Source organism: Gekko japonicus, unplaced genomic scaffold (assembly GCF_001447785.1).
Source record: "Gekko japonicus isolate JY-2015 unplaced genomic scaffold, Gekko_japonicus_V1.1 scaffold174, whole genome shotgun sequence".
Classification (NCBI taxonomy): Eukaryota; Metazoa; Chordata; class Lepidosauria; order Squamata; family Gekkonidae; genus Gekko; species Gekko japonicus.
This window is the reverse complement of record NW_015177013.1, coordinates 411,606-436,667: the sequence shown is the minus strand read 5'-3', so window position 1 is coordinate 436,667 and position 25,062 is coordinate 411,606. Positions and strand designations below refer to the sequence as shown.

Below are 25,062 nucleotides of genomic sequence, written 5' to 3'. Positions count from 1 at the left end.
GCACTCCCTGACTGTTTTCTCATTCTATCTTCTGGCTTTTAACCAGGACAGCATACTTGTGGTTCCTTAAAACTCTGGAAGCTGTAAGGATTTCTGCCATAGTATCTGTTTTGTGATGGAGTGGAAAGTTTTTGTGGAACCGGCAAGCAGAAATTTTAATCACAAACATGGGGACAATTGACTGCCTTGGGGCTTATCTGCACTGAAACCTCACATAGCTCAAATTTTCACTGTGATGTTTTTCAGGTTTTTTTTAAAAAACAGTCTATTTCTTCAATCACCCTTCAGTAAGAAGCAATTCTTTTGTTGTCTGTGTTTTCATATGCTGTTTGTTTATATCCAGTCTTATTTCTGGACTCAAAATTGCTAACAATGCAACAACAGGTTGCAAGGACCCAAGGAGACGTAGCGGCATGCAAATTAAAAATGCAGCCAAATCTGCCAAAGCAGTTTACCCTCCACCAGATGCCCTCTGGAATAAAACCCTCTTGCATGCCTTCCAGAATCCTGTGAGTGAAGGTGCCCTCCATACTCTGGTAGGCCATTCCAGTGGACTGGGCCTAGCACAGAAAAAGTCTATTGCCATACAGACAATCCTGAGGGAGGCAGGGAGGTTTGTCTGAAGAACATAGTTGTTTTTGTGTGTGTTTTTTAAATGCCCAGCATAGCAGTACCAGGCTATATTTTGGATACTAGACAATTCTGATCAGTTGCTTTTTCTACTTTTATTTTAGGGAAATTCCAAGAAGAATAAGGGTCGATAGTATCTACCAGCCAGCTGTCTTTCAGATCTCGCTGCTGCATGGCGACACAGATGCTGGAAGTGTTCAGTTGGCACATGCCTCCTGACTGCACATGGCTGTAGTGGTGGACTTAGACACTTGTAATTTGGTGTTGTGTATGGAACTGAGACCACACCAGGTTTGGTAGTTGGCATAAAGCAAAACAAACTTGTTATGGTCTACAAAGCAGGTGGGTAACACACACTCCGTGGGTAACTTGCATAGGAATTAACCATAACTTTTTACCACACTTTGTAACTGCTTTTTAATTTCTGTGTACAAACTTCCAAAGTTTTGTATATTTGAGTGGATGTTTGGATAAACAGATCTGGCATCACTATGGTAACTGTTTTCTCTGCCTATGAGGTCACCATTCCAGCCCATCCATTCCTTTCTGTAAGTGTAAAAAAAAGTCAGAGCTATCAATGTTTTTGGCCATGTGAGCTGTGCAGTTATTGTAAAGTGTACTACTAATAGTCTTCTCTTCTAGGTTACCTTAGAATATTGCCTGAGAAAGGCAGTTCATGCAAAATTCACATCAATTAGAATGAGTAAATTAAAAAGTGTACAGTCGTAGTCCCTTGAAATCAGGTGCAGAAAGTTGGCCAAAGAAGGCATTTGTATAAAACTGTGGTGAAGAGAGGTAATTTATCCGTTTTTTTGTTGTTATTGCAAGTCCTCAGTACCTGCTGACAGAAGTGGATGGCAAGATGTGAAGAGGAAACTAAAATGATGAAAATTATTTTTTAGGAAGATCTTTTACATGACAGGAGTTGGGATGGTACTTATGATGGATCCTCTATTTCAAATGAAGGCTGCTATAGTGAATCTGACTAACAAAGTACCAAACTGGACAAAGCTGTGCACTTAAAGGCCAGTTCAGCCATTGATGGGCCAGAAAATAACTTATACATTGTGGGGTTGGGCTTCAGCAATATGCCTGATCTCCACAATGCTATTTTCCTTCTCTTTGACAGTAAAGATTGTGCATAGAGACATATGCACACTTTGAACATCCAGAGAGGCATAATTGCCACACAGATTGCATATATGTATATTCCCGAAACTGTAAAACATTTCCTGCTGCCTGTTTCTTGTGTTGGGCTGTTGGATGTCTGAATTGGCCCCATGGCCTTTTGGAATTATCCCGTGGACATCTTGGGGTTCAAAAATTATTCCCATTCATATTTTCTGTGGGAATCTTGGCTGCACTAACCTAAGGCCTTTTCAACACATTTCTGGGAAGGTTCTCTACCACTCATTCATAAGATGTTCCTTCACTGACTATTTCATATTGAATTACTTCTGTTGCTCCCATAACAGATAGTCCTGTGTTCAAGGGTTTACTCCATTGTATCAACCATGTCAATGTGTATTATGAATACAGAATAAATATACTGCCAAGTTAAATTGTTCTGCCTCAAGAGAATCTTTGTGTTTTCATCTTAACAGCAGATGTGATTTTGAGCAAAAATTGCCTCTGGGCATGTCTGTTCCTCAAGGATTTTAGTCTCCAACATTTAAATCTGTGTTTGGGATAACAGGACTTAAATGTTTTGGCTTTGGCAGGGTGGATTTTATGTTAAAGGGCAGCACATTTTGAAAGATTACCTCACTCCAAGATTAATTTTAACTCCTGCTTTTAAAGGCAAAATCAATCTTAAATTGCCCCAAACCACAAAGGTATCACATGTTAGAATATACATTTATGTGGTTTATTTGGTCTCAGAGCACATAAAAATCAAGGCCACCTAAGGTACTGTATTTAAAAAATGGCAGATTTGTGCAAGTCTGCATTCATTATTGTGCTGTTAATTCCCAAAATCCTTTGTCATCTCTGCTCAGAGCTCGACGGTGATACAGCTGGTAAAGTGGGAGGAGGGAGTGAAAAGCAAAACATCTGGTGGAGCAGAATTTGCGAGGATTGCATTATGTATGGAGACAAAGAATGATTCAGTTTTGGATATCATATGCTGGTTTACATTAGAAAAGGGAATTGTAGATTCTCTGTAGAATATGAATGTTTCTCCAGGGCCATCTGAGGGCACATCTGCAGTGTGGTTTTGAAGAGGGGAGGCGTGCATCAAGACCCACATGTGCTTGCAGTTTTCTCCCAGGCTAGTCTTGCCTGATACACACCCTGGGTGGTACTTGTGGAACTAATACAGGCCATTCAATCTCTATGTTAAGTTATTATCAGTGTTCCCTCTAAGCTGAGTTAGTGTGAGCTAGCTCACAGTTTTTTAGCCTCTAGCTCACACATTTTAGTCTCAGCTCAGGACTCTGTGACTGACCACTGACTTACATTTCCAACCTCCAAGAGCACGTGGACTGGCTTTTGCCTATGTTAGTATGCTAGATCTGATCAAGTAGGACAAGTCTGTTCTGTTGAACATCTTATGAAATGCATACTTAAAAAGGTTACTGATACTCTTCCAAAAGCTTGCCTTGTCCTACTTAGTCTGCAAGTGCTGTACAAGGGAAGTTTCTGTCTGGAGAAGTGATGTTTAAAGTACTTAACAGCTGTCGTATTTGAATGACATGCATAGGTGCATGTGCACACACACCTGGCCTGACTTGTGTAAGCCATCCAAATGTTCTCTAGAAGCAATTGTTGTGGTCTGAAAGTTACACCCTCAGCATTCTCCGCTATACTGTGAGATACTCTAGGGCACATTTACTTTATCTGATGTAGCTGTCTGGACTGACAACATGTCAGCCTGAGAGAGGTGCGTGGAGACAACATTATGCCCATCAGTTTACTAGGGATTACTTAATTCTGCTTTAGAAATGCACTTCCTGCAGGTTTAGTGATACATTTCCCAAACTTTCAAGTAATATAGAACTTGAGAGAGCTCATATTAGGCTTGGAGTCTGTTATTTTGCTTCACTCCCTTGCTTTGTTTACTTTTCTTGTAAGATTCTTAGTTACAGACTGAAATGTATCTGTTCTGTTGAATGTCATTTCATTTTTTAGGTCTTAACCTACTGACCTAAACATTTGAACATGTTAAACAATAATTTAACTTACTTTTAGATGATGTAATATTGTGGCTTTCAATTTAATTCCATGCCTTTATTAATTTTGCACATTATCTTGAGTACAAATTTGCAGAAAAGCAGGATATAAGTTCTCTAAAACAATTAAGACTTAAACTATGGAAACTATTTTTCTCCTCCTAGACCATTATAAACACATGACTGTAATAAATGGAAATAAAAGCACTAGTCCATATGACGTGATTTACAAATATGTAATATGAAACCTGTTAGATTCTTCACATTGCCCAGCAGTTGTATCAAATAATTGCTGTTCCATTTTTTAAAACTCTTGAGGCTGGAGGTATAGCGAGACCTTTCTCTGCCTGAGACTTTTTTACTTTCCTGTGGAATACAGAGAAGAGGCTATATGCACCTGTACTTTTTGAAATACTCTCTAGATACTTTTGAGGAATGAAGGCATTCTTAAATGACATTTTCCTATAAGTACTTGCATTTTAGAATGCACTAAAGTGTAATTTTAACACTCAATATAGCAATTGAAGATGATTTTAAGCACCGGTTTCTAATTTTCATACCGAGTGTGAATAATGTGTTAACAGTAAATGGTGCTTTCATTCAGATCATGTTCATGGAGAATGCTTTTTATATTTCAGTGGTAAAAGCACTCTTTAGAGAGACATTATAATTTCTCAGGTTGCTTCATAATATAGTAAATTAAGAAGTGCAATTATTGTGGTCTTGCCTATTGAAGGAGTTTGGAATTCACTACCCAGTAAATTAGGGGCTGCGGTGGCTCAAGTGGTTAAGACGCTGAACTGCAGGCTGTGGAAGGTCAGTAGTTCAGCAGTTCGAGACCCAGGTGCCGCATGATGGAGTGAGCTCCCATCTCTAGTTCCAGCTCCTGCCAACCTAGCAGTTCGAAAGCAAGAAAATGCAAGTAGATAAATAGGTACCACTTAGGTGGGAAGGTAACAGCGTTCCGTGCCCTTTGGTGTTTAGTTGCAGATTCAAGTTGAAATCCCCACTTGGTCATGGAGCTCACTGAGTGACTTTGAGCCAGTCACTGTTACCCTAATCTACCTCACAGGGTTGGTATGAGGACAAAATGGAGGAAGAGAGAATCCCCTGAGCTTCTTGCAGGAAGGATGGGATAAAAATATATTGGTTCAGATCCTTAGTTTAAAGCAGTGGTACTCCATGGCTCACCATTTACCAAAACAGCCCCATGATTACAGTATGCTCTGTGTGCCACCTCACCAAACATACAAATACAATAACTATTAATATTAAATCTATAACTATAACCTTGTTAATTACCAAAATATCTCTGAGCACATAGGCTTGTCGCTCCGTACTGTGGCTCAAGTGGTTAAGACGCTGAACTGCAGGCATTGGAAGGTCGGTAGTTCAGAAGTTCGAGACCCGAGTGTGCCGCATGATGGAGTGAGCTCCCATCTCTAGTTCCAGCTCCTGCCAACCTAGCAGTTCGAAAGCAAGAAAATGCAAGTAGATAAATTGGTACCACTTCGGTGGGAAGGTAACAGCGTTCTGTGCCCTTTGGTGTTTAGTCATGCCGGCCACATGACCACGGAAACGTCTTTGGACAGCGCTGGCTCTTCGGCTTTGAAACGGAGATGAGCACTGCAACCCTAGAGTCGGATTCGACTGGCTTTCGAGCAAGGGAACCTTTAACCTTTTTACCCAGTAAATTAGGCACTGAAGAAGACTGATAACTGATGTCTGTCTGAAAGGCAAAATTTTAAAAATATTTTTTCAGGATCCTTTATTAATTTTTGTGTGTGATTAGAACAAATATCTTGTGTGTGATACTTTGATCCATGCTTCGTTTTTCCTGATTCACTTTGCTTAAGACGTTCAACATTTCTATTTTATACCTCAACCTTATTGTTCATATTATTCTTTCTTGCACACTAGTAAGTATTTCTTCTGTTTAGACTGTCTTCTCCCTACTATGTTTTCCTATTCCCTGAAATCTTTTGTCTCTCATGCCCAGTTTTGAGAAAATCACCTCTAAAATGTTTCCAGCCAGCTCTCCTTTGGAGCCTAGGCAAGAAAGTTGGCAGGAGATATCTGGGGAAGGGTTGCCCACCCATCCCCTGCAGTAGAGTTGGCACAGATTAAATTGGGGCTGGAAGGAAGACGTGGAAGAGGTGAATTTGATAAATAAGTAAAGTACAGAACTGTCCGCTGTCCTCTTTCACTGCACAATTATCTTAAAATCTCTGGAGGAAAATAATTCTAATAGAGCATCCTGCACAGATGCGTAACAAACAATGCATTCAATCCCACTCAGCCTAGGCTGATGAGAAGTTCAGGATACATTCTAGAAATCTTGCTGTTTCTTTGTACTACTTTTTCTTCTACAGGGTACAATGGAGTGGAGAGTCTTGTACTGGGACAAGATAGTGCTGTCTATGTTAATCAAATTACGAAGTGGAAAGATTGTGACAACTATTGCCCTGAAGCATAGGGGAGGGACTGTGGCTCAGTAGCAGAGCATCTGCTTGGCATGCAGAAGGTATCAGGTTCAATCTCTGGCATCTCCAGTTAAAAGGATGGGCCACTGGCCTGATCCAACATTGGCTTCTCTTATATTCTTATGTTCTTATACTCTCCCCAGTGAACAGCAACAGAGTTCTCTCCTCCTCCTCAACTGCTGACCTCTGTACGCAAACTAATGCATAGGCAAATAGGGTGAAAAGCTAAGGTGTTCAAAGGGACAACTCTGATCAGCCTGGAAAATTTGCAGAGCCAGTATTACTGACCACACATCTTGTTTTTTCCATTAACATACTGTATAGAAATATTGATTTCTAAATGTCTCCTGCATTCTCCTGTGATATCTTTCTGATAACAGGCTATGTCTTGTTTCCTGTTACAAGACAAATGGTGGGCCCCATGGCCTCAATTGCATGCCATAAACCCACATTCTTCACACTTCCATGCTGGAAGCTAGGCCAGCATGCAAAAAGTCACGTAGCCGATGGGGAGACTGGAGTTTGGGGTCACCTGACTGCAGAGGGAGTCTCCGGACATCCAGCCTATCCCCACTTGCATCCATGACAACCAAGAATTGCCCACCCCCCTGTCCACTCGCAGCTGGCTGCCTGGCCACAGCTGATTGTGACTGGAATGGGCCTATAACTGGTCATTCCCAATGGGAGAGAGTTCTCTTCTCTCTTGCTCGCTCTCTGTTCTGTTCCTGCTCTGTGCTGTCTATTGCACCTGGACATGTGGTCTGTTGGAGAACAAAGGCTTGCTTTCTGATTTAAAGCACATGGAGTGCAAAGATGGGATTTCTCCTATTCAAAATCCCTTGGTGTCTACTTGGACTGTATAACTTGGTGCTACTCTTGGACTGTGGATGCTCTTGAATGGGGTAACTATGAATCAGTAATGTTTAGTTAAGGCAAATCGCCTTAGACTTTCTTATTTTGTAAACTTGTAGTCTATTTTGCTAAGCTCTGACTGAATAAACATTAGTCTTATTTCTAAAAGGTCTCTGATGTTGTAACTGGGATTCCAAGTCTATTTCCTGTGCCTAGCTGGCCACACGCTACCATTGAGCATTAAGGTACAGCTCTGGGAATGAAGTGCTAATGTGTAAAACCCAGATGCCAGCTAAGAGTCTGAACCTTGCTCTTAGGCTGGAAGGGGACTCTAGTTAAAAGAGGTTCTGGTGGCAAATTGTTCTGAAATCCAGAGACGGTAGCCTACCTCTGTGGGTTGTTGTTTACTGTATTGTAAAAGTACAGGGTTCCCTCTCATTCCTGGACAGGCTTGAGGGGCAGAATCCTATACATATACACTAAGTGACTTGCAATGAAAATACAGATTATAAATAACAACAGCATCAATAAAATCACAAAAATCTAAACCCCAGTTTTATATGGCTCTTGTTAACATTGGATTGTTCCTCATCAAGGGCCACAGTGTACCCTTAGTAAGAAAGAGTATCAGCTTCTCTGTATTATATAAAATGCACTCCCAGGTCTAGCCTTCCTCGGCACAAAGATGATCAGATAGCAGCACCTTATGTGAAATTTAATGTGTCCTGTGCTCAAGTAACTTTCCAAAGTGAAGGATGCATTTATTTGTAAGGGGAGGAGGGTAATACTACTGGAAGAAATGAGTTACGTGCTGGGGCTTAACCAGAATAGAACTGTACTTTTGCCCCCAAGCTTTGCATAAATTCATAAAGCTCTAAGTGATCTGATGCTTCAGCACTTTGAGCACTTTAATGTAAACTGGGGAAACGACAGGAAATGAAAGGAGATTAGGTTGTAACAGCAGATTAATGACCCTGCTGCCTTTAAATTCAGAAGCCCCATTCTCTGCTTGTTTAAATATCAGAACAAGGAGTAATTGTTTGAAAGAATCTCTTGGCTGTGGGCTGTGCAAGAACACCATTATTATCTTGCACCTACTAAATATTTGACCTTTTGGGGGCAGTGCTGAAGTGCACTGCAGGGGGGAGGGAGATTAGTTTTCCAAACCCTTTCTGCTACCAAGATTGAGGGCAGAAGCAACCCACTTACTCAGTTATGTCCATCCTTTCTGTGATGCAGAGTTAGCTCGAAGGAAAAATGTCATGACACAGAAGAAAAGAAGTGGTACTCTTTTTTTCCTTTTTAGAAGATTGACTGCATTACAAGGGCTAATTATATGGACTGAGTATGGGTTTTTGGCAAGCTTTAACCAAGGACCAGTAAAAATCTTGGCACATTGGATGTTGAGACACAGTCGATCCCTTGACCAAACAGAAAAGCGGTTCAAACAACCAGGCCTGCAGTCAATGTCAGTTCCTGGTAGGCCTGTAGCTACAGGAGGGTATTTAGGGCCCCTGCCCCCTTAATTAAAAGCCCCGCCCCACAAATAGCCATGCCAGAAACCTTACTTTTGAGGAGAGATCCCCCGCTACCTACTGCTGGGAGCGGCCAGGATGAGAGTGCTGCGGCTTGACCTTGGGCTTCCCTCTCTTTCCCACTGTGGAACTGGGGGGGGGGGGGCATCATGGGATCCAGGAAAAGACAGCTCAGAGGGCATGTAATCACCTTGTATAGAAATATTGATTTCTAAAAGCCCCTGCCTTCCCCTGGGATGTCTTGCTGATATCATGCTGTGTTGTGTTTCCTGTTGAAGCCAAATGGCCTGCACATTTGGCCGAAGCTTTATAGCCCTACCATATAACCACACATTCCTTCACACTTCCATGCTGGAAGCTAGGCCAGCCTGTCAGAAGGCACGTAGCCGATGGACGGGCTGGAGTTGGGAGCTGTGTGACTGCAGGCATGGTTTCCAAACCCCCAGCCTATCCCCAGTTGTCCCCATGACAACCCAAAAGTTGGCCACGCACCTTGCTACTCGTGATTGGCTGATGGCCATGGCTAGTCATGATGAGATTGGGGTTTAATTGTCTGATCCCTTGGAAGAGAGCTCTGTTCTTGCTCTCTCTCTACTTGTTGAATTCCACCTGGGAATGTTGTCCCAAGTGGAACAAAGACCTCCTTTGTGAAGCTGAGCACATGGCAGGTGCACAAGGGGGATTTTCCCTCAGAATCCCTTGGTCTAACTGGACTGTATACCTGGACATTCTTGGGCTATGGATCATCCTGGTAATTATGCATATCTCTTACTGTGTAGTGAAGGCAAAAACTGCCCTAGTCTTTCTTGTTTTGAAATCCTTATTAGTCTAATTGCAAAGCTCTGAACTGAATAAAATATTATTCTTGTTTCTAACTTGTTTGATGTTGTAACTGGATTCCAAGGCTAAACTCCTGTGCCTTCTGCTCACCATACAAGCTACCTTGGTAAGATTAACTGTGCAGCTCTAGATTGAGTTGTTCAATGTGTTATGTCCCAGAGGCTAACCTAAAGGTTTGGAATCCCTCCCTTGGGGAAAGCCGGGACTAGTTAAAAAGGGATTCTGGTGGCTATTGTTCTGAATTCAGAGAGGGCAGCCTACCTCTCTGGGTTGTTGTTAAATGTACTGAAAAATATAGGTTTCCCCCTCATTCCTGGGCAGGCTTGGGGGTAGAATTCTATACACACCTTCAGAAAGCATTTAAATGCCTTTTGAGTTCCCTTCCACAGGGCAAGAAAGCTTAGATGGGCACTCAAGAGTGGTACCTTGACTACATCTGCAGCAATCCCCCTTTCTCCTAGCCCAGGCCTGCTGTATACCACCTAGGTCATGGTGAGTTTTTCAAAAGCATTCCCAGGAGCCTTTGGGAAACATGAAAGCCCTTCTAAGCTTTCTTGCCTTGTGGAAGGTAACTCAAAAGGCATTTAAATGCCTTCTGAAGGCGATTAAATCCCCTCTGGCCTGTTTTTTCCTAGGAACTGATACACTCACTGCCCTGTTCCTTGAAAGGAAGGGCTAGAAACAGATTCAGAGCCCCCCCCTTAAAGACAGGCATTCAGATTAATTTGACTGTAATTTAACTGCCCCCTTAAAAATTTAAATGCCCCCTGGAAAAAATCCTGGCTATAGGCCTGGTTCCTGGGAGCTTCCTCATATAAACATAAGAGTATGAAGAGCCCTGCTGAGTCAAACCAGTGGTCCATCTAGTCTAGCATTCCGTCTCACACAGTGGCCAACCAGTTCCTCTGAAAGGCCAACAATAGGACATAGAGGCTGAGACCTTCCTCTGACGTTGCCTCTTGGGTCTGGGATTCCCCTCAGTCACCACAGCTAGTGGTCACTGACAGACTAGGGTTGCCATTCCCCTGGCAGTGCTAGGAAAACCCCTGATTTTTGGGGCTTCAGCCCGCCACTGGCCAGTTGGTTGGCAGGGACAGCCTCACCCCCAAACAGGGATGTCGCTGCGCAATATCCCCGCCATCACCTGTAAGTTATGTCATCGCGCCGGGGATGTTGCATGGGGACACTCTGGTATTTGGTCAAACGCTGTGGTTTTAAGGCTAAAAAACCCCATGGAGTTTGCCGAAATACCAGAGTGTTCTAGCGCAACATTACCGGCATGATGATGTCACTTCCGGGTGACATCATCACATTGGGGATGTCATGCAACATCCCCGCCCACCCCCGGAACTAGGGCTGCCAAGTCTCGTTGAATCGCGGCAGGGGATCGTCATTCTTTACAGGAGCTCTGCCACGGGGGACGGCAACAGGCGTTGCACCGCCGTCGCCAGGATGTGACGCTACGCGTTGCTCTGGCAACGGGGCTGTTTGGAGTCCCGTTACCAGAGCGACGCGTAGCGTCACATCCTGGCGACGGCGGTGCAACGCCTGTTGCCGTCCCCTGCGGCAGAGCTCCTGTAAAGAATGACAATCCCCCGCCGCGATTCAACGAGACTTGGCAGCCGTACCCAGAACACCTCTCAAAGTCCCCCTCTCCAGCCAAGGTAAGACCTGGCAACCTGATGATAGACCTATCCTCCATAAATTTGAGAGCCAATTTGGTGTAGTGGTTAAGTGTGCAGACTCTAATCTGGAAGAACCGGGTTTGATTCCCCACTCCTCCACATGCAGCTGCTGGATGACCTTGGGCAACTCATAATTCTGTCAGAGCTGTTCTTGAAAGAGCTCTCTCAGCCCCACCTACCTCACAGGGTGTCTGTTGTGGGGAAGGGGAGTTTGTAAGCCGCTCTGAGACTCCGAGTGAAGGGTGGGGTATAAATCCAATCTCCTCTTCTTCTAATCCCCTTTTAAAGCTGTCTATTCCTGAGGCCGTCACTACATCCTTTGGCAGCAAATGCTACACTTTAATCACTCTGTGTAAAGAAGTATTTCCTATGCATTTTTGCTCGGTCATGCTGAGTTCAATGAAACTTACTGGTAAGGATCTACTGAATTTGTATCCCACTTTTCTTCCATCAGATAGCATATATGAATGTCCCAGCAGTCTCACTATCTGGGGATTTCCAGACTGCTCATTATACTTCCTGTGGCATACATGCCTTCTGCTGATATCTTGAGGGTAGCAACTTCAGTGGTCAAAGAGTTTTGGAAGGGCCGAGTTGTTTGGCCATGCCCCTTGCAAAGACTTCCATTTCTCTTCAAGTAAAGTAATATAATTTCCCCCTAGAATTTAGCTGCATATGAATTCCAGTTTAGAACAGAATAAATCAGTTGTAAAGTTACTTTTTTCAGCTCTGTCACTGCTTACGTCGTTGGGGTTCTATGTCCTTTCTGCTATTTTCAAGATGGGCAGTGAAACCTTTCTGTACTGTGATTCTATTTTTGAATGCTCTTACATGTAAAAACAACTTCTTGCAATTACAAAGCTAGCAGACCAGGGAGGAAAATTTTAAACCTGCCCTTTGCTTGTTGTGCTGTTTTTTTCTCTTTGCAGGAACTTTGTAAGTTAGGGTTAACAACTCTGGGCTGGGAAATTTCTGGAGAGTTTTGGAGCAGCGCTTAAGAGGGTGCAGTTTGGGGAGGGAAATGACTTCATCAAAGTATAATGTCTCAAAGTAGCCATTTTCTCCAGAGAAACTGATCTCTGTCAGCTGGAGATCAGTTGTAATTCCTGGAGATCTTGAGGCCCCACCTTGGAGGTTGGCAACCACAGAGGAACATTAGAACACCAGCTAATGCTTTATGCGATTGCCGGTATAGACCAGATCCATACTGTGTGAAATGAAATTGTATACTCATGGACTATACTATGCCAGGAAGCTCCCAGGAGGCAGATACTTTCTAATGTTCCCTGGCATAACCCCCCCTCCCTGCCTATAGTAACAGAAAAGAACAAGAGTCCAGTAGCACCTTAAAGACTAACAAAATATGTGGCTGGGTATGAGCTTTTGTGAGTCACTGCTCACTTCTTTGCCTATAGTAAATTAGCCAATCAGGGTTATAAGATGCCAGCCTCCAGGTGGGACCTAGGGATCCCCTGGAGTTACAGATCATCTCCAGACTACAGAGATCAGTTCCCCTGGAGAAAATGGATGTTTTGGAAGATGAACTCTGTGGCATTGTACACCACTGAAGTCCCTGTCCTCACCAGGCTCCACCACCCAATCTCCAGGAGTTTCCCAACCAGGAGATGGCAACCCTAACCCCCCCCCCGCCGCCCCCCAGGGCACCTGGCAACCCTATGTTCCTTCCTGAGCTTACTGCATTCAGAGAGTATTTTGTCTTTATACGTAGAGGGGGGATTAAAAACCTGTAACTTCAGGCGTCAGTGTTGCAATCCAGCTAAATTCCTCAGCTGATCACCCACCCTCACCTTAAGGCCTTAGATCCAGTTGGTCAGCCGTGTTGGTCTGAAGCAGCGCAACAAATTTAGTTTCCAATGGCACCTTTAAGGCCTTAGAGGAGTTCTGGGGCAAACACAGGCGCCTCAAGGCTCTCGAGACACACAGCGCATGCGTTTGAGGTACGGCGTGGGGGGCCCGCCCTGGAATTGCCCCTCCTGTGGCAACTAACTAAACGCACCTAGCCGCTTTTGCGCGGCGCATGCGCACGTTCTCGTCACCCGCTGACTGACAGTTAAAGAAGCGGGAGGCGGCGGCTCGGAGAAGTCGTTCATGAGCCTGGACCGGAGGGGGGTGGGGACGGGTCGTTTGGCTGCTGTGTATCTGGCGCGGCTGGAGTTTGGGATACGGCCAGTTTCTGAGGCGAGCTGGGAAGCCGCCGCCGCCGCCTCTTCCTCAGCCCCTTCCTTTCATTCGACTTAAATCCTCGGGAGGCCGCCTCACGCATCGGTAAGAGAAAGGTCGCGGGAATTCCGAGAGGCTCCGACTCCTCTTTGAGGGAGTAGCTAAGGAGCCACCCGGCTTCCTACACCGGCAGAGAGAGGGAGGTATGAGCCTCGGCCGCCACCCTCTGTCTGCGAGGGGGGCTAATAGAAAGCGTATCTCCCTTTCGTTTCAAGCGAGAAGGGGAGTTCGGGTTTACTGCGCGCGGCACAGTTGGAAGTGTAAAGTTGTGACTATATGCCTCGCTTGCTTATCTGGAAGCGGGACCCGACCCCCCACCCCGAGCATGGGACCTTGCTTTTTAGTGAACGCGCATAGGGTCAGGTTGCGCAGTTCCCGGCTTCTTGTCCGGCTGGGGAGAAGCTACTGCGCCCACTCGGTTGCTTCTTTACTCTCCGGATTTGCCACGTGCAGGAGAACTTCGCGCAGCACATAAGGAACGGATTTCGTTGCTGCAGATCTTAGTGATGGCCGCTACCTTAAGTCAAAGTTTATGCCCAGGGGCACCTTTAAGACCAACAAAGTTGTATTCTGGGTATAAGGTAGATGGCTGCTACCTTAAGTCAAAGTTTATGCCCAGGGGCACCTTTAAGACCAACAAAGTTGTGTTCTGGGTATACGCTTGCTTTGGTGTGCATGCACACTTCTTCAGATACATTGCTTCACGGACATAACTAGGAGCCTTGATGGCATAGGGAGTCCATGTATCCAGATACTCCCAGGCAGGGTGACCCGAACCCACAATGTATCTGAAGAAGTGTGAGTGCACACAACAGCTTATACCCAGAATACGACTTTGTTGGTCTTAAAGGTGCCACTGGACTCAAATTTTGTTCTGCTGCCTCAGACCAACATGACTACCCACCTGATGCTACCTTAGGTGTCTTTTAAAGGGGGTTAGGCAAGTTACTAGAGGATGAGATCGATCATAGTGTCTGACTGACATTTTGAAACCTCTGTGCTCAGAGTCATTGTAGCTTTTGAGTACCAGGTGCTGTGGGCAGCAACAGGGGAAGGCATCTAGTTGGTCATGATGGCAAATGGGATACTGGAATGAAAAAACTTTATTTATAGCTTCAGTTTATAATCCACCTCCCCCTGCATGGCAAGGCTCAGGATGGGTAACAACAATAAATTAGGTTAAAACCTTTGACAGACAAACAGCTCTAACATTTACAATAATAAGATGGCACATAAAGAGAGCACAAATAGTGCCTCATTTCCTAGCAGTAAGAGAGAAGGGTGATAAAGATGGAAAGAAAAAGGAGGAAATCAGCCTAGCTAGAGATCATCACTGTCCTCAACCATAGGCCTAGCTGAACATCTCCGTCTTACAGGCCCTGTGGAATTGCATCAAATCCCGCAAGGCCTGGATCTCACTCAGTAGAGATTTCCACCAGGTTGGAGCCAGGGCAGCCAAGCACTCTTCAGGCCTTGTGGGATTTGATAGGTTAGTTGATCTGGGGGAGGGAGGTATTGCCCCTTATTTCAGAATTCGTTCAAGTATATGCTCTGAGCTAGCTGAACAAGTAACTTTTAAAAGTATTTTATTTTTATAACTGATGGATACTGCTTTATGTAATGACTTCCCAAGTTTGTCAGTGTTTTTCTCTGGACTGTCACCCCTGTTTTGTTCAACTCAGAATTGCTAAAGTTCAAATTGGTTGGTACAAGTATGTAACTGAGCTGTGCTATCTTGTTTCTATGGACTGATGATAGAAGAATCAAGCATTTTTCCTTTTTATGCAGTTTAACCACCATTTCATCCTAATCAGGGTGGCTGAAGTGGTGCACCACTTTACCACCAATGTTCCCTCTAAGCTGTGGAGTCTTGTGAGCAAAAATTCTACTTTGTGAGCTGCTGGCATTAAAGTTGTGAGCGAGCAATTTGGCTGCTGCATAAATTAGTTTGCACTGGAGCCATCCTTCCTGAGCTGAGACAAAAATCTGTGAGCCGGAGGCTAAAAAACCGTGAGCTAGCTCACACTAACTCAGCTTAGAGGGAACACTGTTTACCACCTTATTTGGAGGAGTAGACTTTTTTAAATGTTCTCCTTTTATTAATGGTTCCTTATTCCATTGTGATGTAGGACAAGTGTGTTGGGCTAGAATCTTGCAGATTCAAGTTCAAATCCCCACTTGGTCATGGAGCTCACTGAGTGACTTTGAGCCAGTCACTGTTACCCTAATCTACCTCACAGGGTTGGTATGAGGACAAAATGGAGGAAGAGAGAACCCTGAGCTTCTTGCAGGAAGGATGGGATAAAAATATATTGGTTCAGATCCTTAGTTTAAAGCAGTGGTACTCCATGGCTCACCATTCACCAAAACAGCCCCATGATTACAGTATGCTCTGTGTGCCACCTCACCAAACATACAAATACAATAACTATTAATATTAAATCTATAACTATAACCTTGTTAATTACCAAAATATCTCTGAGCACATAGGCTTGTCACTCCGTACTGTGGCTCAAGTAGTTAAGACGCTGAACTGCAGGCATTGGAAGGTCGGTAGTTCAGAAGTTCGAGACCCGAGTGTGCCGCATGATGGAGTGAGCTCCCATCTCTAGTTCCAGCTCCTGCCAACCTAGCAGTTCGAAAGCAAGAAATTGCAAGTAGATAAATAGGTACCACTCCAGTGGGAAGGTAACAGCGTTCCGTGTGCCTTGGTATTTAGTCATGCTGGCCACATGACCACGGAAACGTCTTCAGACAGCGCTGGCTCTTCGGCTTTGAAACGGAGATGAGCACCGCAACCGTAGAGTCGGATTCGACGGGCTTTTGAGCAAGCAAGGGAACCTTTACCTTTACCTTTTACTGTTGTTGAACCTTAACCAGGCAGTGTGTATCTATAGTGAGCGGAAGGGCTTCCCACTTTTCCCTCAGAATGAGGCACACTAGTTCAGGTGAGAGAGTGAGATTGCCAAGGAGCTCAAAGAAGAGCAAGCTGGCTGTGGAGGAAGAGAGTAAAATCATTACCACTCCACTGTGGCCAGCTTGCAGTTTTCTGGACAGCCACCTGGGGTGAGAGCAAAGAGGCTATGCGAAGAGTGTGTGTGTGGGGGGGTTATCGGACGGGCCCTTTACATCCATCCCTGGCCCACAGCTCAGGGAAGCTTGATGCTTACCTGTCCCTCCATTCCCTGCAGTGTCCTCGCAGTTGCCCTGCCCACTTTCCTGGAACTTGTAGTGGGTGCCACATTGGGGAATGGTGCTCAGAAGAGCCATAGGCAGGTGTTGCTCCCAAGTCACTGAATGGGTATCACCGATTTAGAGCTTCTTGGGTACATTCATAATGTTGCTATCATTTTATTTTGTGGAGGTCCTGCTCTTTAGCAATGGAAGTACTTACCGTACTCATCAAACACAGCAGTTTTACATTGAGTGCCTTTTAATTTTTTCTAACTGTAATTTTCTAGTTCTCTTAAACAGTTTGTAAGCAACCATTTGATAAGTGTCTGTAGAACTAGCAAATCTAGCCTAGACTTGAGAGGTCTTTTCCAGCTAAAACTCCCAAAGATTCAATCTGCTGTCTCCTTTTTAGGGGCTACCATCATTTTCTGTTAGGACTTAAAAGAGTCACGTTCTGTTGGACATGGAATGGTTACTTAGTGCACAAAGTGTGCTGAACTTGCCAATTTTACAAGGTCCAAGAAATAGTATGCAAGCACACAACATATTTTAAAGCCTTTTAAAAAGGCTTCTGTACCAGTCTGCTGATACATGATCTAAAAGACTTCATGCTGGTCCCTGAAGAGAGTTGTTGTGCATTGCTTGGATGCCTGCACTGTAGCTGCACAGAACAATGGAGGGAGGTTCTGCCATGGATAACAAATGGCTTATCTAGGTAATGTTGAGTTGGCTGCTGTTTGGATAGCAACTTCCCAAGCCTTTCCCTTTATCTTACATTTCAAGCCTTTTTTTAAGACGGAGGGGAAGGGAGAATGGAGATATTCTAGATTGAGTTTCACAGATAGAAATGATAGCTCCATGAGAAGAGTGGGTATCTCTTCCTCTCTCTCTCTCTCTCTCTCTCTTCTGATTTTTTCTACTCTGACCCCACCTCTGCATTGTGTACAATGAGTGGCTTGAGGTGTCACATCTGTCTAAGTATTCTGTTTTTACAGTAGCCAGACAAATGCAACTAGGAAAGCTTAAAAGCAAGATATGAGGATAATGGAATTTTCCCTTTTGTCCTCAGCACCGGGTACTGAGGGGGTATGTACTTAGTCTCAATGATTGATAGAAGGGAGTCCAGCAGGTAAGAGGGGAGTCCACTAGGTAAGAGGGTTGTTGTTGATTGTCCTGTTTCTGTACAGACCAGTGGAGATTCTTTGGGTGGATGGGACTGAGGGATTGTGTTGCAGAAATGGCTTGGCAGAGTATATGAGAATGAGATGGAAACTAGCCATCCTGTGCTGTCAGGTTACTGGCACTAGTGTAACTGTCTGCCAGCTGCTGGCTCTGGAGAATTTTACTTCATTAACTCTGGCTAAATATTTTTTCTTGCAGAGCTGCTGAATTACAGTGGATGTGTCCAGTTGGTCTTGACGTGCTGGTATGTATGAGTGTGCTTGTTCCTGTTTTTTCTTAGTGAGGATTTTAGTTGAATTTGAGCTTTCTTCCTTTCCTCATTTGTAGGCTCTGCTTTCAGCAATCAGAGGCCCACATAGGCAGAACAGTCTAGTGCCTAAGGGAAGTAGTTAAGGTAGTAGCGCATAAGGTTTATATAGTACAGCTCTGCCTAAACTGCTTTATGTATCTGACCTATATAACCTTCTCTGTATGTTAATGTGTATGTGATTATGACTTGTCCATAAACCAGGCAGAAATTAGCAGAATATCCCTAGTGTAGGGACCTGCTAGATAGAAACACTAGTTTGGGTCTGACATTTGTGTTAGTTAATGCTGTTTGGTCACCTGTTCTGCTATTTTCCATCAAGGCAGAAGGAAGTTTAGAGGTAGACATGCCAATGGTACTGGGGCGACTGAGCAGTGCTTTTGCTAATAAATTGTTAATGATTCTGTTTTACAGGCTGGGTTGAGGCTGAGAGATGATACTGGACTGCCCAGTGTGTTTATGGCTGGTCAGGGGTCTTGATTGTAGAATAATCTACCAGCAAAGCCATTAGACTATACTGACTCTAAATCTCTCTTTTATTATATCCCACATTTATGCTCACTATGTAGATCTGTTGTATTACTGTGCAAGACTTTTCTTAATTGCCTTGGTTTCATGCAGTTTTATGGGAACTGTATAAGATTATGCCAGGATTGTGAGCCACAAAACAAACAATTCTGTGGCTTCATGAGGTCAGTTTGTGACTGCCAAGCTAAAAATTTCAGGGCCAAACTCTCAGTTGGCATAATGCTTCAAAATTTGCTGCAGTTAAATGCCAAGTGGAAAGTTTTGTCTGAAAGTTCTCCAAAGTGGCTGTGGTATTGTGTGCAAAATACTAGGGAAGGGTTAGATGCTGGAACCATAATGTCCCGCTAACACACTTTGAGGCTGGAGGATTATATCTCATCCTGAAGTGCTTGTTGTTTACAAAATACTTGAGTTCTGTTATGCTCACTTATAGGGAAGAGATTCATAGGCCGGCTTGCTTGGGCTACTGCCTGTGCTTCAAGTTGTCAGCATTTTCCATTGCAAACTGTTATTCAGGGTAATTATAATGAAGTCAGAAGGGCTGGGAAGAATGAGTACTTTATTGCCTTCTGACCACTATTGTTTTGCTGAGTTAGCTTGTTTTAAAGCCAGCTTTATTAATTGGCAATTTAGTGATTTAGCTATATTTCCTCCCATTTTTAATGTTTGTGGTCTTTAGCTTGTCTGTAGTAAGTAAAGTTGCATCTTGCCAAACCCTCTCTGCCTGGATATAGAGCTTTGATGAGAGAGGAGGGCTCAGCTGGTAACTTTTTTTGTACGTATGTGCATGGCTGTTGGCACCTACAGTTCAGACGGCAATTTGCAGCTTCTACCCCTGTACCTACAAGAGAAGGCAAGTTTGTCTTTTCCTCTGTTCAACCTGATGTGGCATCTTAGATTTGAGGAAAACTCAAAGCCAGCCCTTCGTTGCAAAGACAGGCAGTGGCATTCCTATCATTTTTTTCTTCTTAGGCTGGGCTAAGTTAAATATTATAAATCAAAACTCTATACAAAGGTAATCAGAATTTTGCACCAAGAAAAGTGGATTTCTGGACTAAATATGTGAAGCAAAATAAGCAGATGTGCTTAGATTTGTTTCTTTTGTGTAACATGTTCTAGTCATGGGGAAGGTTAGATTGCCATGCTAGGCACTGAAGTGATGTCCGCCGCCCATGCTGCCCCATCTTCACTCCAGGGCTTCTGAGATTACACTAAGCATTGCTTACACATTTTGTACAGCTAATTTTGCTTGAAGGAGGCAGTGGTACACCCTCTCTTTAAAAAAAGACATCTCTGGACTGGGCTGAATTGGCTAGCTATCGGCTGGTGTCCAATTTGCCATATTTGGGCAAATTAATTGAGAGGGTGGTAGTGATGCAGTTGCAGGGTTTTTTGGAGGACATCTCTGCACTAGATTCCTTCCAGTCTGGCTTCCGACCAGGCCATGGGATGGAGACGGCACTGGTCGTCCTCACAGACTACCTTCGTAGGCATCTGGATCGGGGTAGTTTGGCGGTGTTGGTGTTGTTGGATCTATTGGCGGCGTTCGACACGATCGACCACCAACTACTGACCCACCGCCTTGCCGACACTGGGATCCAGAGGTCTGCCTTGCAGTGGCTGACCTAATTCCTTCTGAGTCGGGGACAGAGGGTGGCCATTGGGGAGCAGCTGTCCTGAAGGCACCCGCTAGTTTGTGGAGTGCCCCAAGGAGCGGTGCTTTCCCCAATGTTATTTAACATCTATATGCGCCCCCTTGCCCAGATTGCCCAGAGGCATGGACTAGGGTGTCATTAATATGCGAATGACACCCAGCTCTATGTGTTGTTGGGCGGCCAGTCTGACTCTAACCTGGAAGATCTGGATCTGGCGTTGAAAGCTGTGGCTGGTTGGCTTAGACTGAGTTGACTGAAATTGAGTCTGCTGAAGATGGAGGTCCTGTGCCTGAGTCGGAGTGGCCCGAGGGTAGGGATCCCACTCCTGACCTTCGATGGGATGCCGCTGGTGCCAGCGTCAGAGGTTAGGAGTTTGGGAGTGCTCCTGGATGCCTCCTTAATAATGGAGGCCTAGGTAGCAGCCACTGCGAAATCAGCCTTTTACCACCAGCTGATCAAGCAGTTGGTTCCCTTCCTTGAATGCAATGACCTGGCTACAGTGATCCATGCAATGGTCACCTTGAGATTGGACTACTGTAATGCTGTCTACGTGGGGTTGCCCTTGTCCCAAATCTGGAAGGTGCAGCTGGTGCTGAATGCAGCAGCCAGGCTGTTGTTGGGCCTCCCGATGTGGGAACACATCCAGCCTGCGCTAAAACCACTGCACTGGCTGCCTATAGCATACCAAATTCAGTTCAAGGTGCTGGTTCTTACCTTTAAAGCCCTATATGGTCAGGGACCTACATACCTAAGAGACCGCCTTTCCCCACATGTTCCCCAGAGAGCACTACGATCGGGGTCCCAAAACCGCTTGGCCCTACTGGGTCCTAGAGAAGCCAGGCTGGCTGTGTCTAGGGCCAGGGCTTTTTCAGTGGCGGCTCCACACTGGTAGAATGAGCTCCCAGAGGACATCAGGGCCCTGCAGGACCTATTACAGTTCCACAGGGCCTGCAAGATGGAGCTCTTCCACCAGGCTTTCGATTAGGGAGCCGCACCCAAGAAATTCTAGCCCTGGCCCAACACTAACAACATCGTCAACAACCGGCAAACCCAGACTATGCTATTGGCTGGCTGTTGTCTGAACACACTGCTAAGCCCGCCATCTGACATAAACTAGCACTTTATATTTTATAATATTTATAATTGTATTGCTTTGTTTTTATCTAATTCTGTTTTCATTGTTTTATATTATATGTGAGCTGCCCTGAGCCTGCCTCGGCAGGGAGGGCGGGATAGAAATTAATGAATAAAACAAACAAATAAATAAATAATTGGCCTTTAACACAGTGTCTTGGGATGCTGAATTCTGTGATTTCAAAATCCTATAATTGTATAGAATCTCAGCCTTAAAGATTCAAACTAGATGTGGTGCTGGGGAATCTATGAACCATATGGATACCTGGGCTGGCAAGCAGCAGCTCTGGGTACTGACTGAGGTTGAGATAATAGTGTGAGGAAGGGGGTAGTCGCTCATATTCCTGTAGCTGCTGTATGTACTTTTAAGAAACTGAGGAATCTGTTTGCTGATCTCATCCTGAGATCTGTTTTACCAGTGGATTTATTCTTGGACTAAGATGAAACCTTCTCCTTATTGGAAGAAACAAAATGCTAAAGCAGCCCCTAAAAATCTTAAGAAAATGCTAGTTGTGAATAAAAATTGAAATGCTTGTCCTATCAAGAGTATGGAGTTAGTGAGATGTTTGGCCATGTTTTTATTGCTCAATAGTTTTAGAAATATGTTTCTGCTTTGTGTGTTGTGATAGAAAAATAGTTGTTGCTGTTCAGTATAAATAGTTGTGGCTGGAGGGGAGGATAAAAATAGTTCTGCCATTGCAAAGTGTAGCCAGGAGTTGAACTTAAGCAATATTTGGAATGTAAATCAAGCTAACAGGAAATTCCATGTTAAAATGGGCAACTTGTCCTTACTTAACACACGCATGTGAACTTCTTACTCCTTTTTGGATAACAACAAGAGTTACATTGTTTGCAGATTTTGAAGCCATTTAGAACCATAGTTAAGGGACCCTAGCATCTTTATATGCAGAAGATTCCAAGTTCAGTCCCCAGCATCTTCCAGTACAGATCCCTAGTATCAGAGATAGAAAAGATAGTGAAGAGTATTGAAATGTCAGACTCATACTTCTGTATATCTTGAGGCAAACATCCGTAAGCCAAATACATTCAGAATGCATATGATTTGTGTAACTTGATCATTGATATTGCTGCTCTATAGCTGCACTTCAGATTGGTGAGATCACAATTGACTTGCACTTGCATCATTGCTGTGGTGAATTTAGGCATATGATTGTTAGTACAGTGGTGTCATGTGTCCTACTTGGTGAGTAATAAGGTATCATGTTATTGTTCAGAATGGGTGAATGGAATAGTTGTAGATAGGGCACACGCTGTAAATGCACAGCCTGGTTAATACTTCTGTATCAGTATTGTCAGCTTGGTTGTGTGTTTGAATTAAGATCTGTCCTCATAACATGGGAGTTTTGCACATGCATGGTAGGCTGCTGGTCTCCCCCTATAAGCAAGGACGCCACAATTCCCAATCATTGAGCATCAAATGGTTGGAAGGGTCATGCTGACTGGGGTGTTACACTGCAAAACCCTGGCCACTTAAGTATTAATATCTAAGACTGCCCCAAGGCTACATCACTCATTGAGCTCTTCTGTTTGTGCATTTAGTGCTGACCTGGGGCATGTGAAGGAATCTACAATTTGGTCACTTAACACACATGTATAAGTTTTATAAAAGACCCCAGTGCTGCCATGCCCACTCCAGAGTCATTTTTGAGTGACGTGGGGATGGGGTAAAGATGCAAATTATTACCATGACAGAAAAGTACAACTCCCTTGGTCCTTTGCAAAACCTCACATGCACATCAGCAGCTATAATAAAAAATAATTAATTAGAATAGTGAAAGGTGGAATCTATGTTAAATCTATGATAAATGTCTTGGAAAAGCAATTTTTTTTCAGTTAGGTTGTGGAGCAAAGTATCCCTATGCGGCAGCACCGTCAAGCTATAACAGACATGTGTGCTGTTGTGTTAGGCATGGGACCAGCCAGTGAACTCTGACAAATGGGTCAGTGAAATTTGTCAATGAATAGTCAATCTGATTGTCGATGAATCAGTGGCATAATTATAACTGGAGATTAGGATATGGATCTGACATGGATCTGAATCCACAGGAGTTCAGGCATCTTCATTTAACAAACGAATGCTATATCCCAATCTAAGGTGCGGCCTGGCATTCTTTTGATGCACTGCTGGTTGTATGTTAAAAATGTTTTATCCCTGTGGTTAAACATACTACACAGTTTTTCGGGCAGTTAGAAATCCAGTTGCTGAAAATATTAGGCATTAAATGAACTTTCTGTGTGCCATGGCAAGTTGACTTCTAGGATTTGTCAAACCTTGTCTTAACCTTGTTAAGACAGTAGAGTATTGTGCCTAAGAGCATCTTCATTGGCTCAAATGCTTAGAATTGTAGTAGTAGTTACTAGCTTGGTTTGTAGCCTGCCTTTTTCACTGAGAGTCAAGGCACATTACAGAGCTCAGTTGGACAGCAAAGACCTCCAGGAAACAATGCAGTAGGATTAGGAGTACAAAGCTATAGCCTTTTGCCTGATTGGCTCAGTTTTCTCTTTTGGTTTTCTACTGAGCCAGGCTTCACCTTTTCTGGGCTTGTCTGGAGCAGATAAACTAGCCATTGTTCCTTCACTGCTAAAATTTGATCATGTAAAGTGGCCTGCTCCTCCCTTTTCTTCTGACCTACTTACTTCCTTTGTCCTACAAATACCCCGTGGAACAAATCCTAGATCAAATTTGACCAGAACTTTCTGAGTTTAGCTGACAAAGTAGGGTGTTCACAGGCAAAGTGGTAGAGATTCATATCAGCATAATGGAGGTTGAAAGATCACGGTAAAACCTCACAGGGGTGTTCAGGGTAAAATGGCAAAGGGAGTATCATATACACTGCCCTGAATTTCCCGAGGTAAAGGGGAGATAACAGTGTCCTAGGAAATACATTAAGTGGTTTTAAAATGGGAGACTTTTTAGTATGGGGCAGGTGAGAGAGAGAACGTGTTTCTCTATGCACCTCTATTAAGAATTGCTTTCTGGGAGGACACAGTGTGACAAGCGCAAAACAACTTGCATCCATGCATGTTTATCTTTTACAATTCCTGTGTCTTTTCATAAGAAGTTTCCTTATTTCAAAAGGATTTCTCTTTTGCGTTTCCTAGAGAATAAATATCAGAAATTTCTGCAATTTATCCTTTATGGTTTAGTCTCTTTTAAATTGTAATTTGAGATCCATTTCTTTCAACCCTTTGCATTTGTTTGTATGGTCTAGAAGGAAAGAAAGGACCCCCCCATCCATAAAGTTGAACAATAACATGCAAACATCTTCTGCCTCATCTCACTACAATACACACTTGCATCTATGTATTTACTATTTAAATCCGGTGAGAAATGGAATATAAGCTGCTCTCCAAGTCAAATGCGTTGAAAAGGGGAGTATCTCCCTTATATATAAAGCCATAGTGGGCTCCAACGTTCCAAAATGCACACCTTTAGTGTTTGGCTGCAAGAACTGTCAGTCAGAAGACGCTGGCTGGGTTGACTGGCTGCTTTGTGCAGTCCCGCCCAGCGTTTCAAGGTCTTTTGCATATGGAAGCTGATTGGACTTCACTCCATTCCACACCTCAAACTCCCCCCCCCGCAAGGCAGTTGGAATTTTCAGTTGCATATGGAACCTACTGTATT

General features: G+C 44.0%; 2 protein-coding genes across 3 annotated transcripts in view; both read left to right on the top strand.

The window, feature by feature from the left end:
• PPP1R21 (protein phosphatase 1 regulatory subunit 21) overlaps positions 1-2,180 on the top strand; it is a 41,750-nt gene extending 39,570 nt beyond the window's left edge. The window contains exon 22 of the mRNA XM_015427669.1: positions 735-2,180. Coding sequence (XP_015283155.1) covers positions 735-764 — 30 coding nt within the window. The 3' untranslated portion in view covers positions 765-2,180. The remainder of the gene's footprint in view (positions 1-734) is intronic.
• Positions 2,181-13,274: 11,094 nt separating this feature from the next.
• The window catches only part of STON1 (stonin 1), a 25,172-nt gene continuing 13,384 nt past the window's right edge, over positions 13,275-25,062 (top strand). The window contains exons 1-2 of one of the 2 annotated variants that reach the window (XM_015427682.1): positions 13,275-13,481; positions 17,991-18,036. The gene's annotated coding sequence lies outside the window, so the exon portion shown is untranslated. The remainder of the gene's footprint in view (positions 13,482-17,990; positions 18,037-25,062) is intronic. The other variant, XM_015427683.1, reaches the window with a different exon arrangement.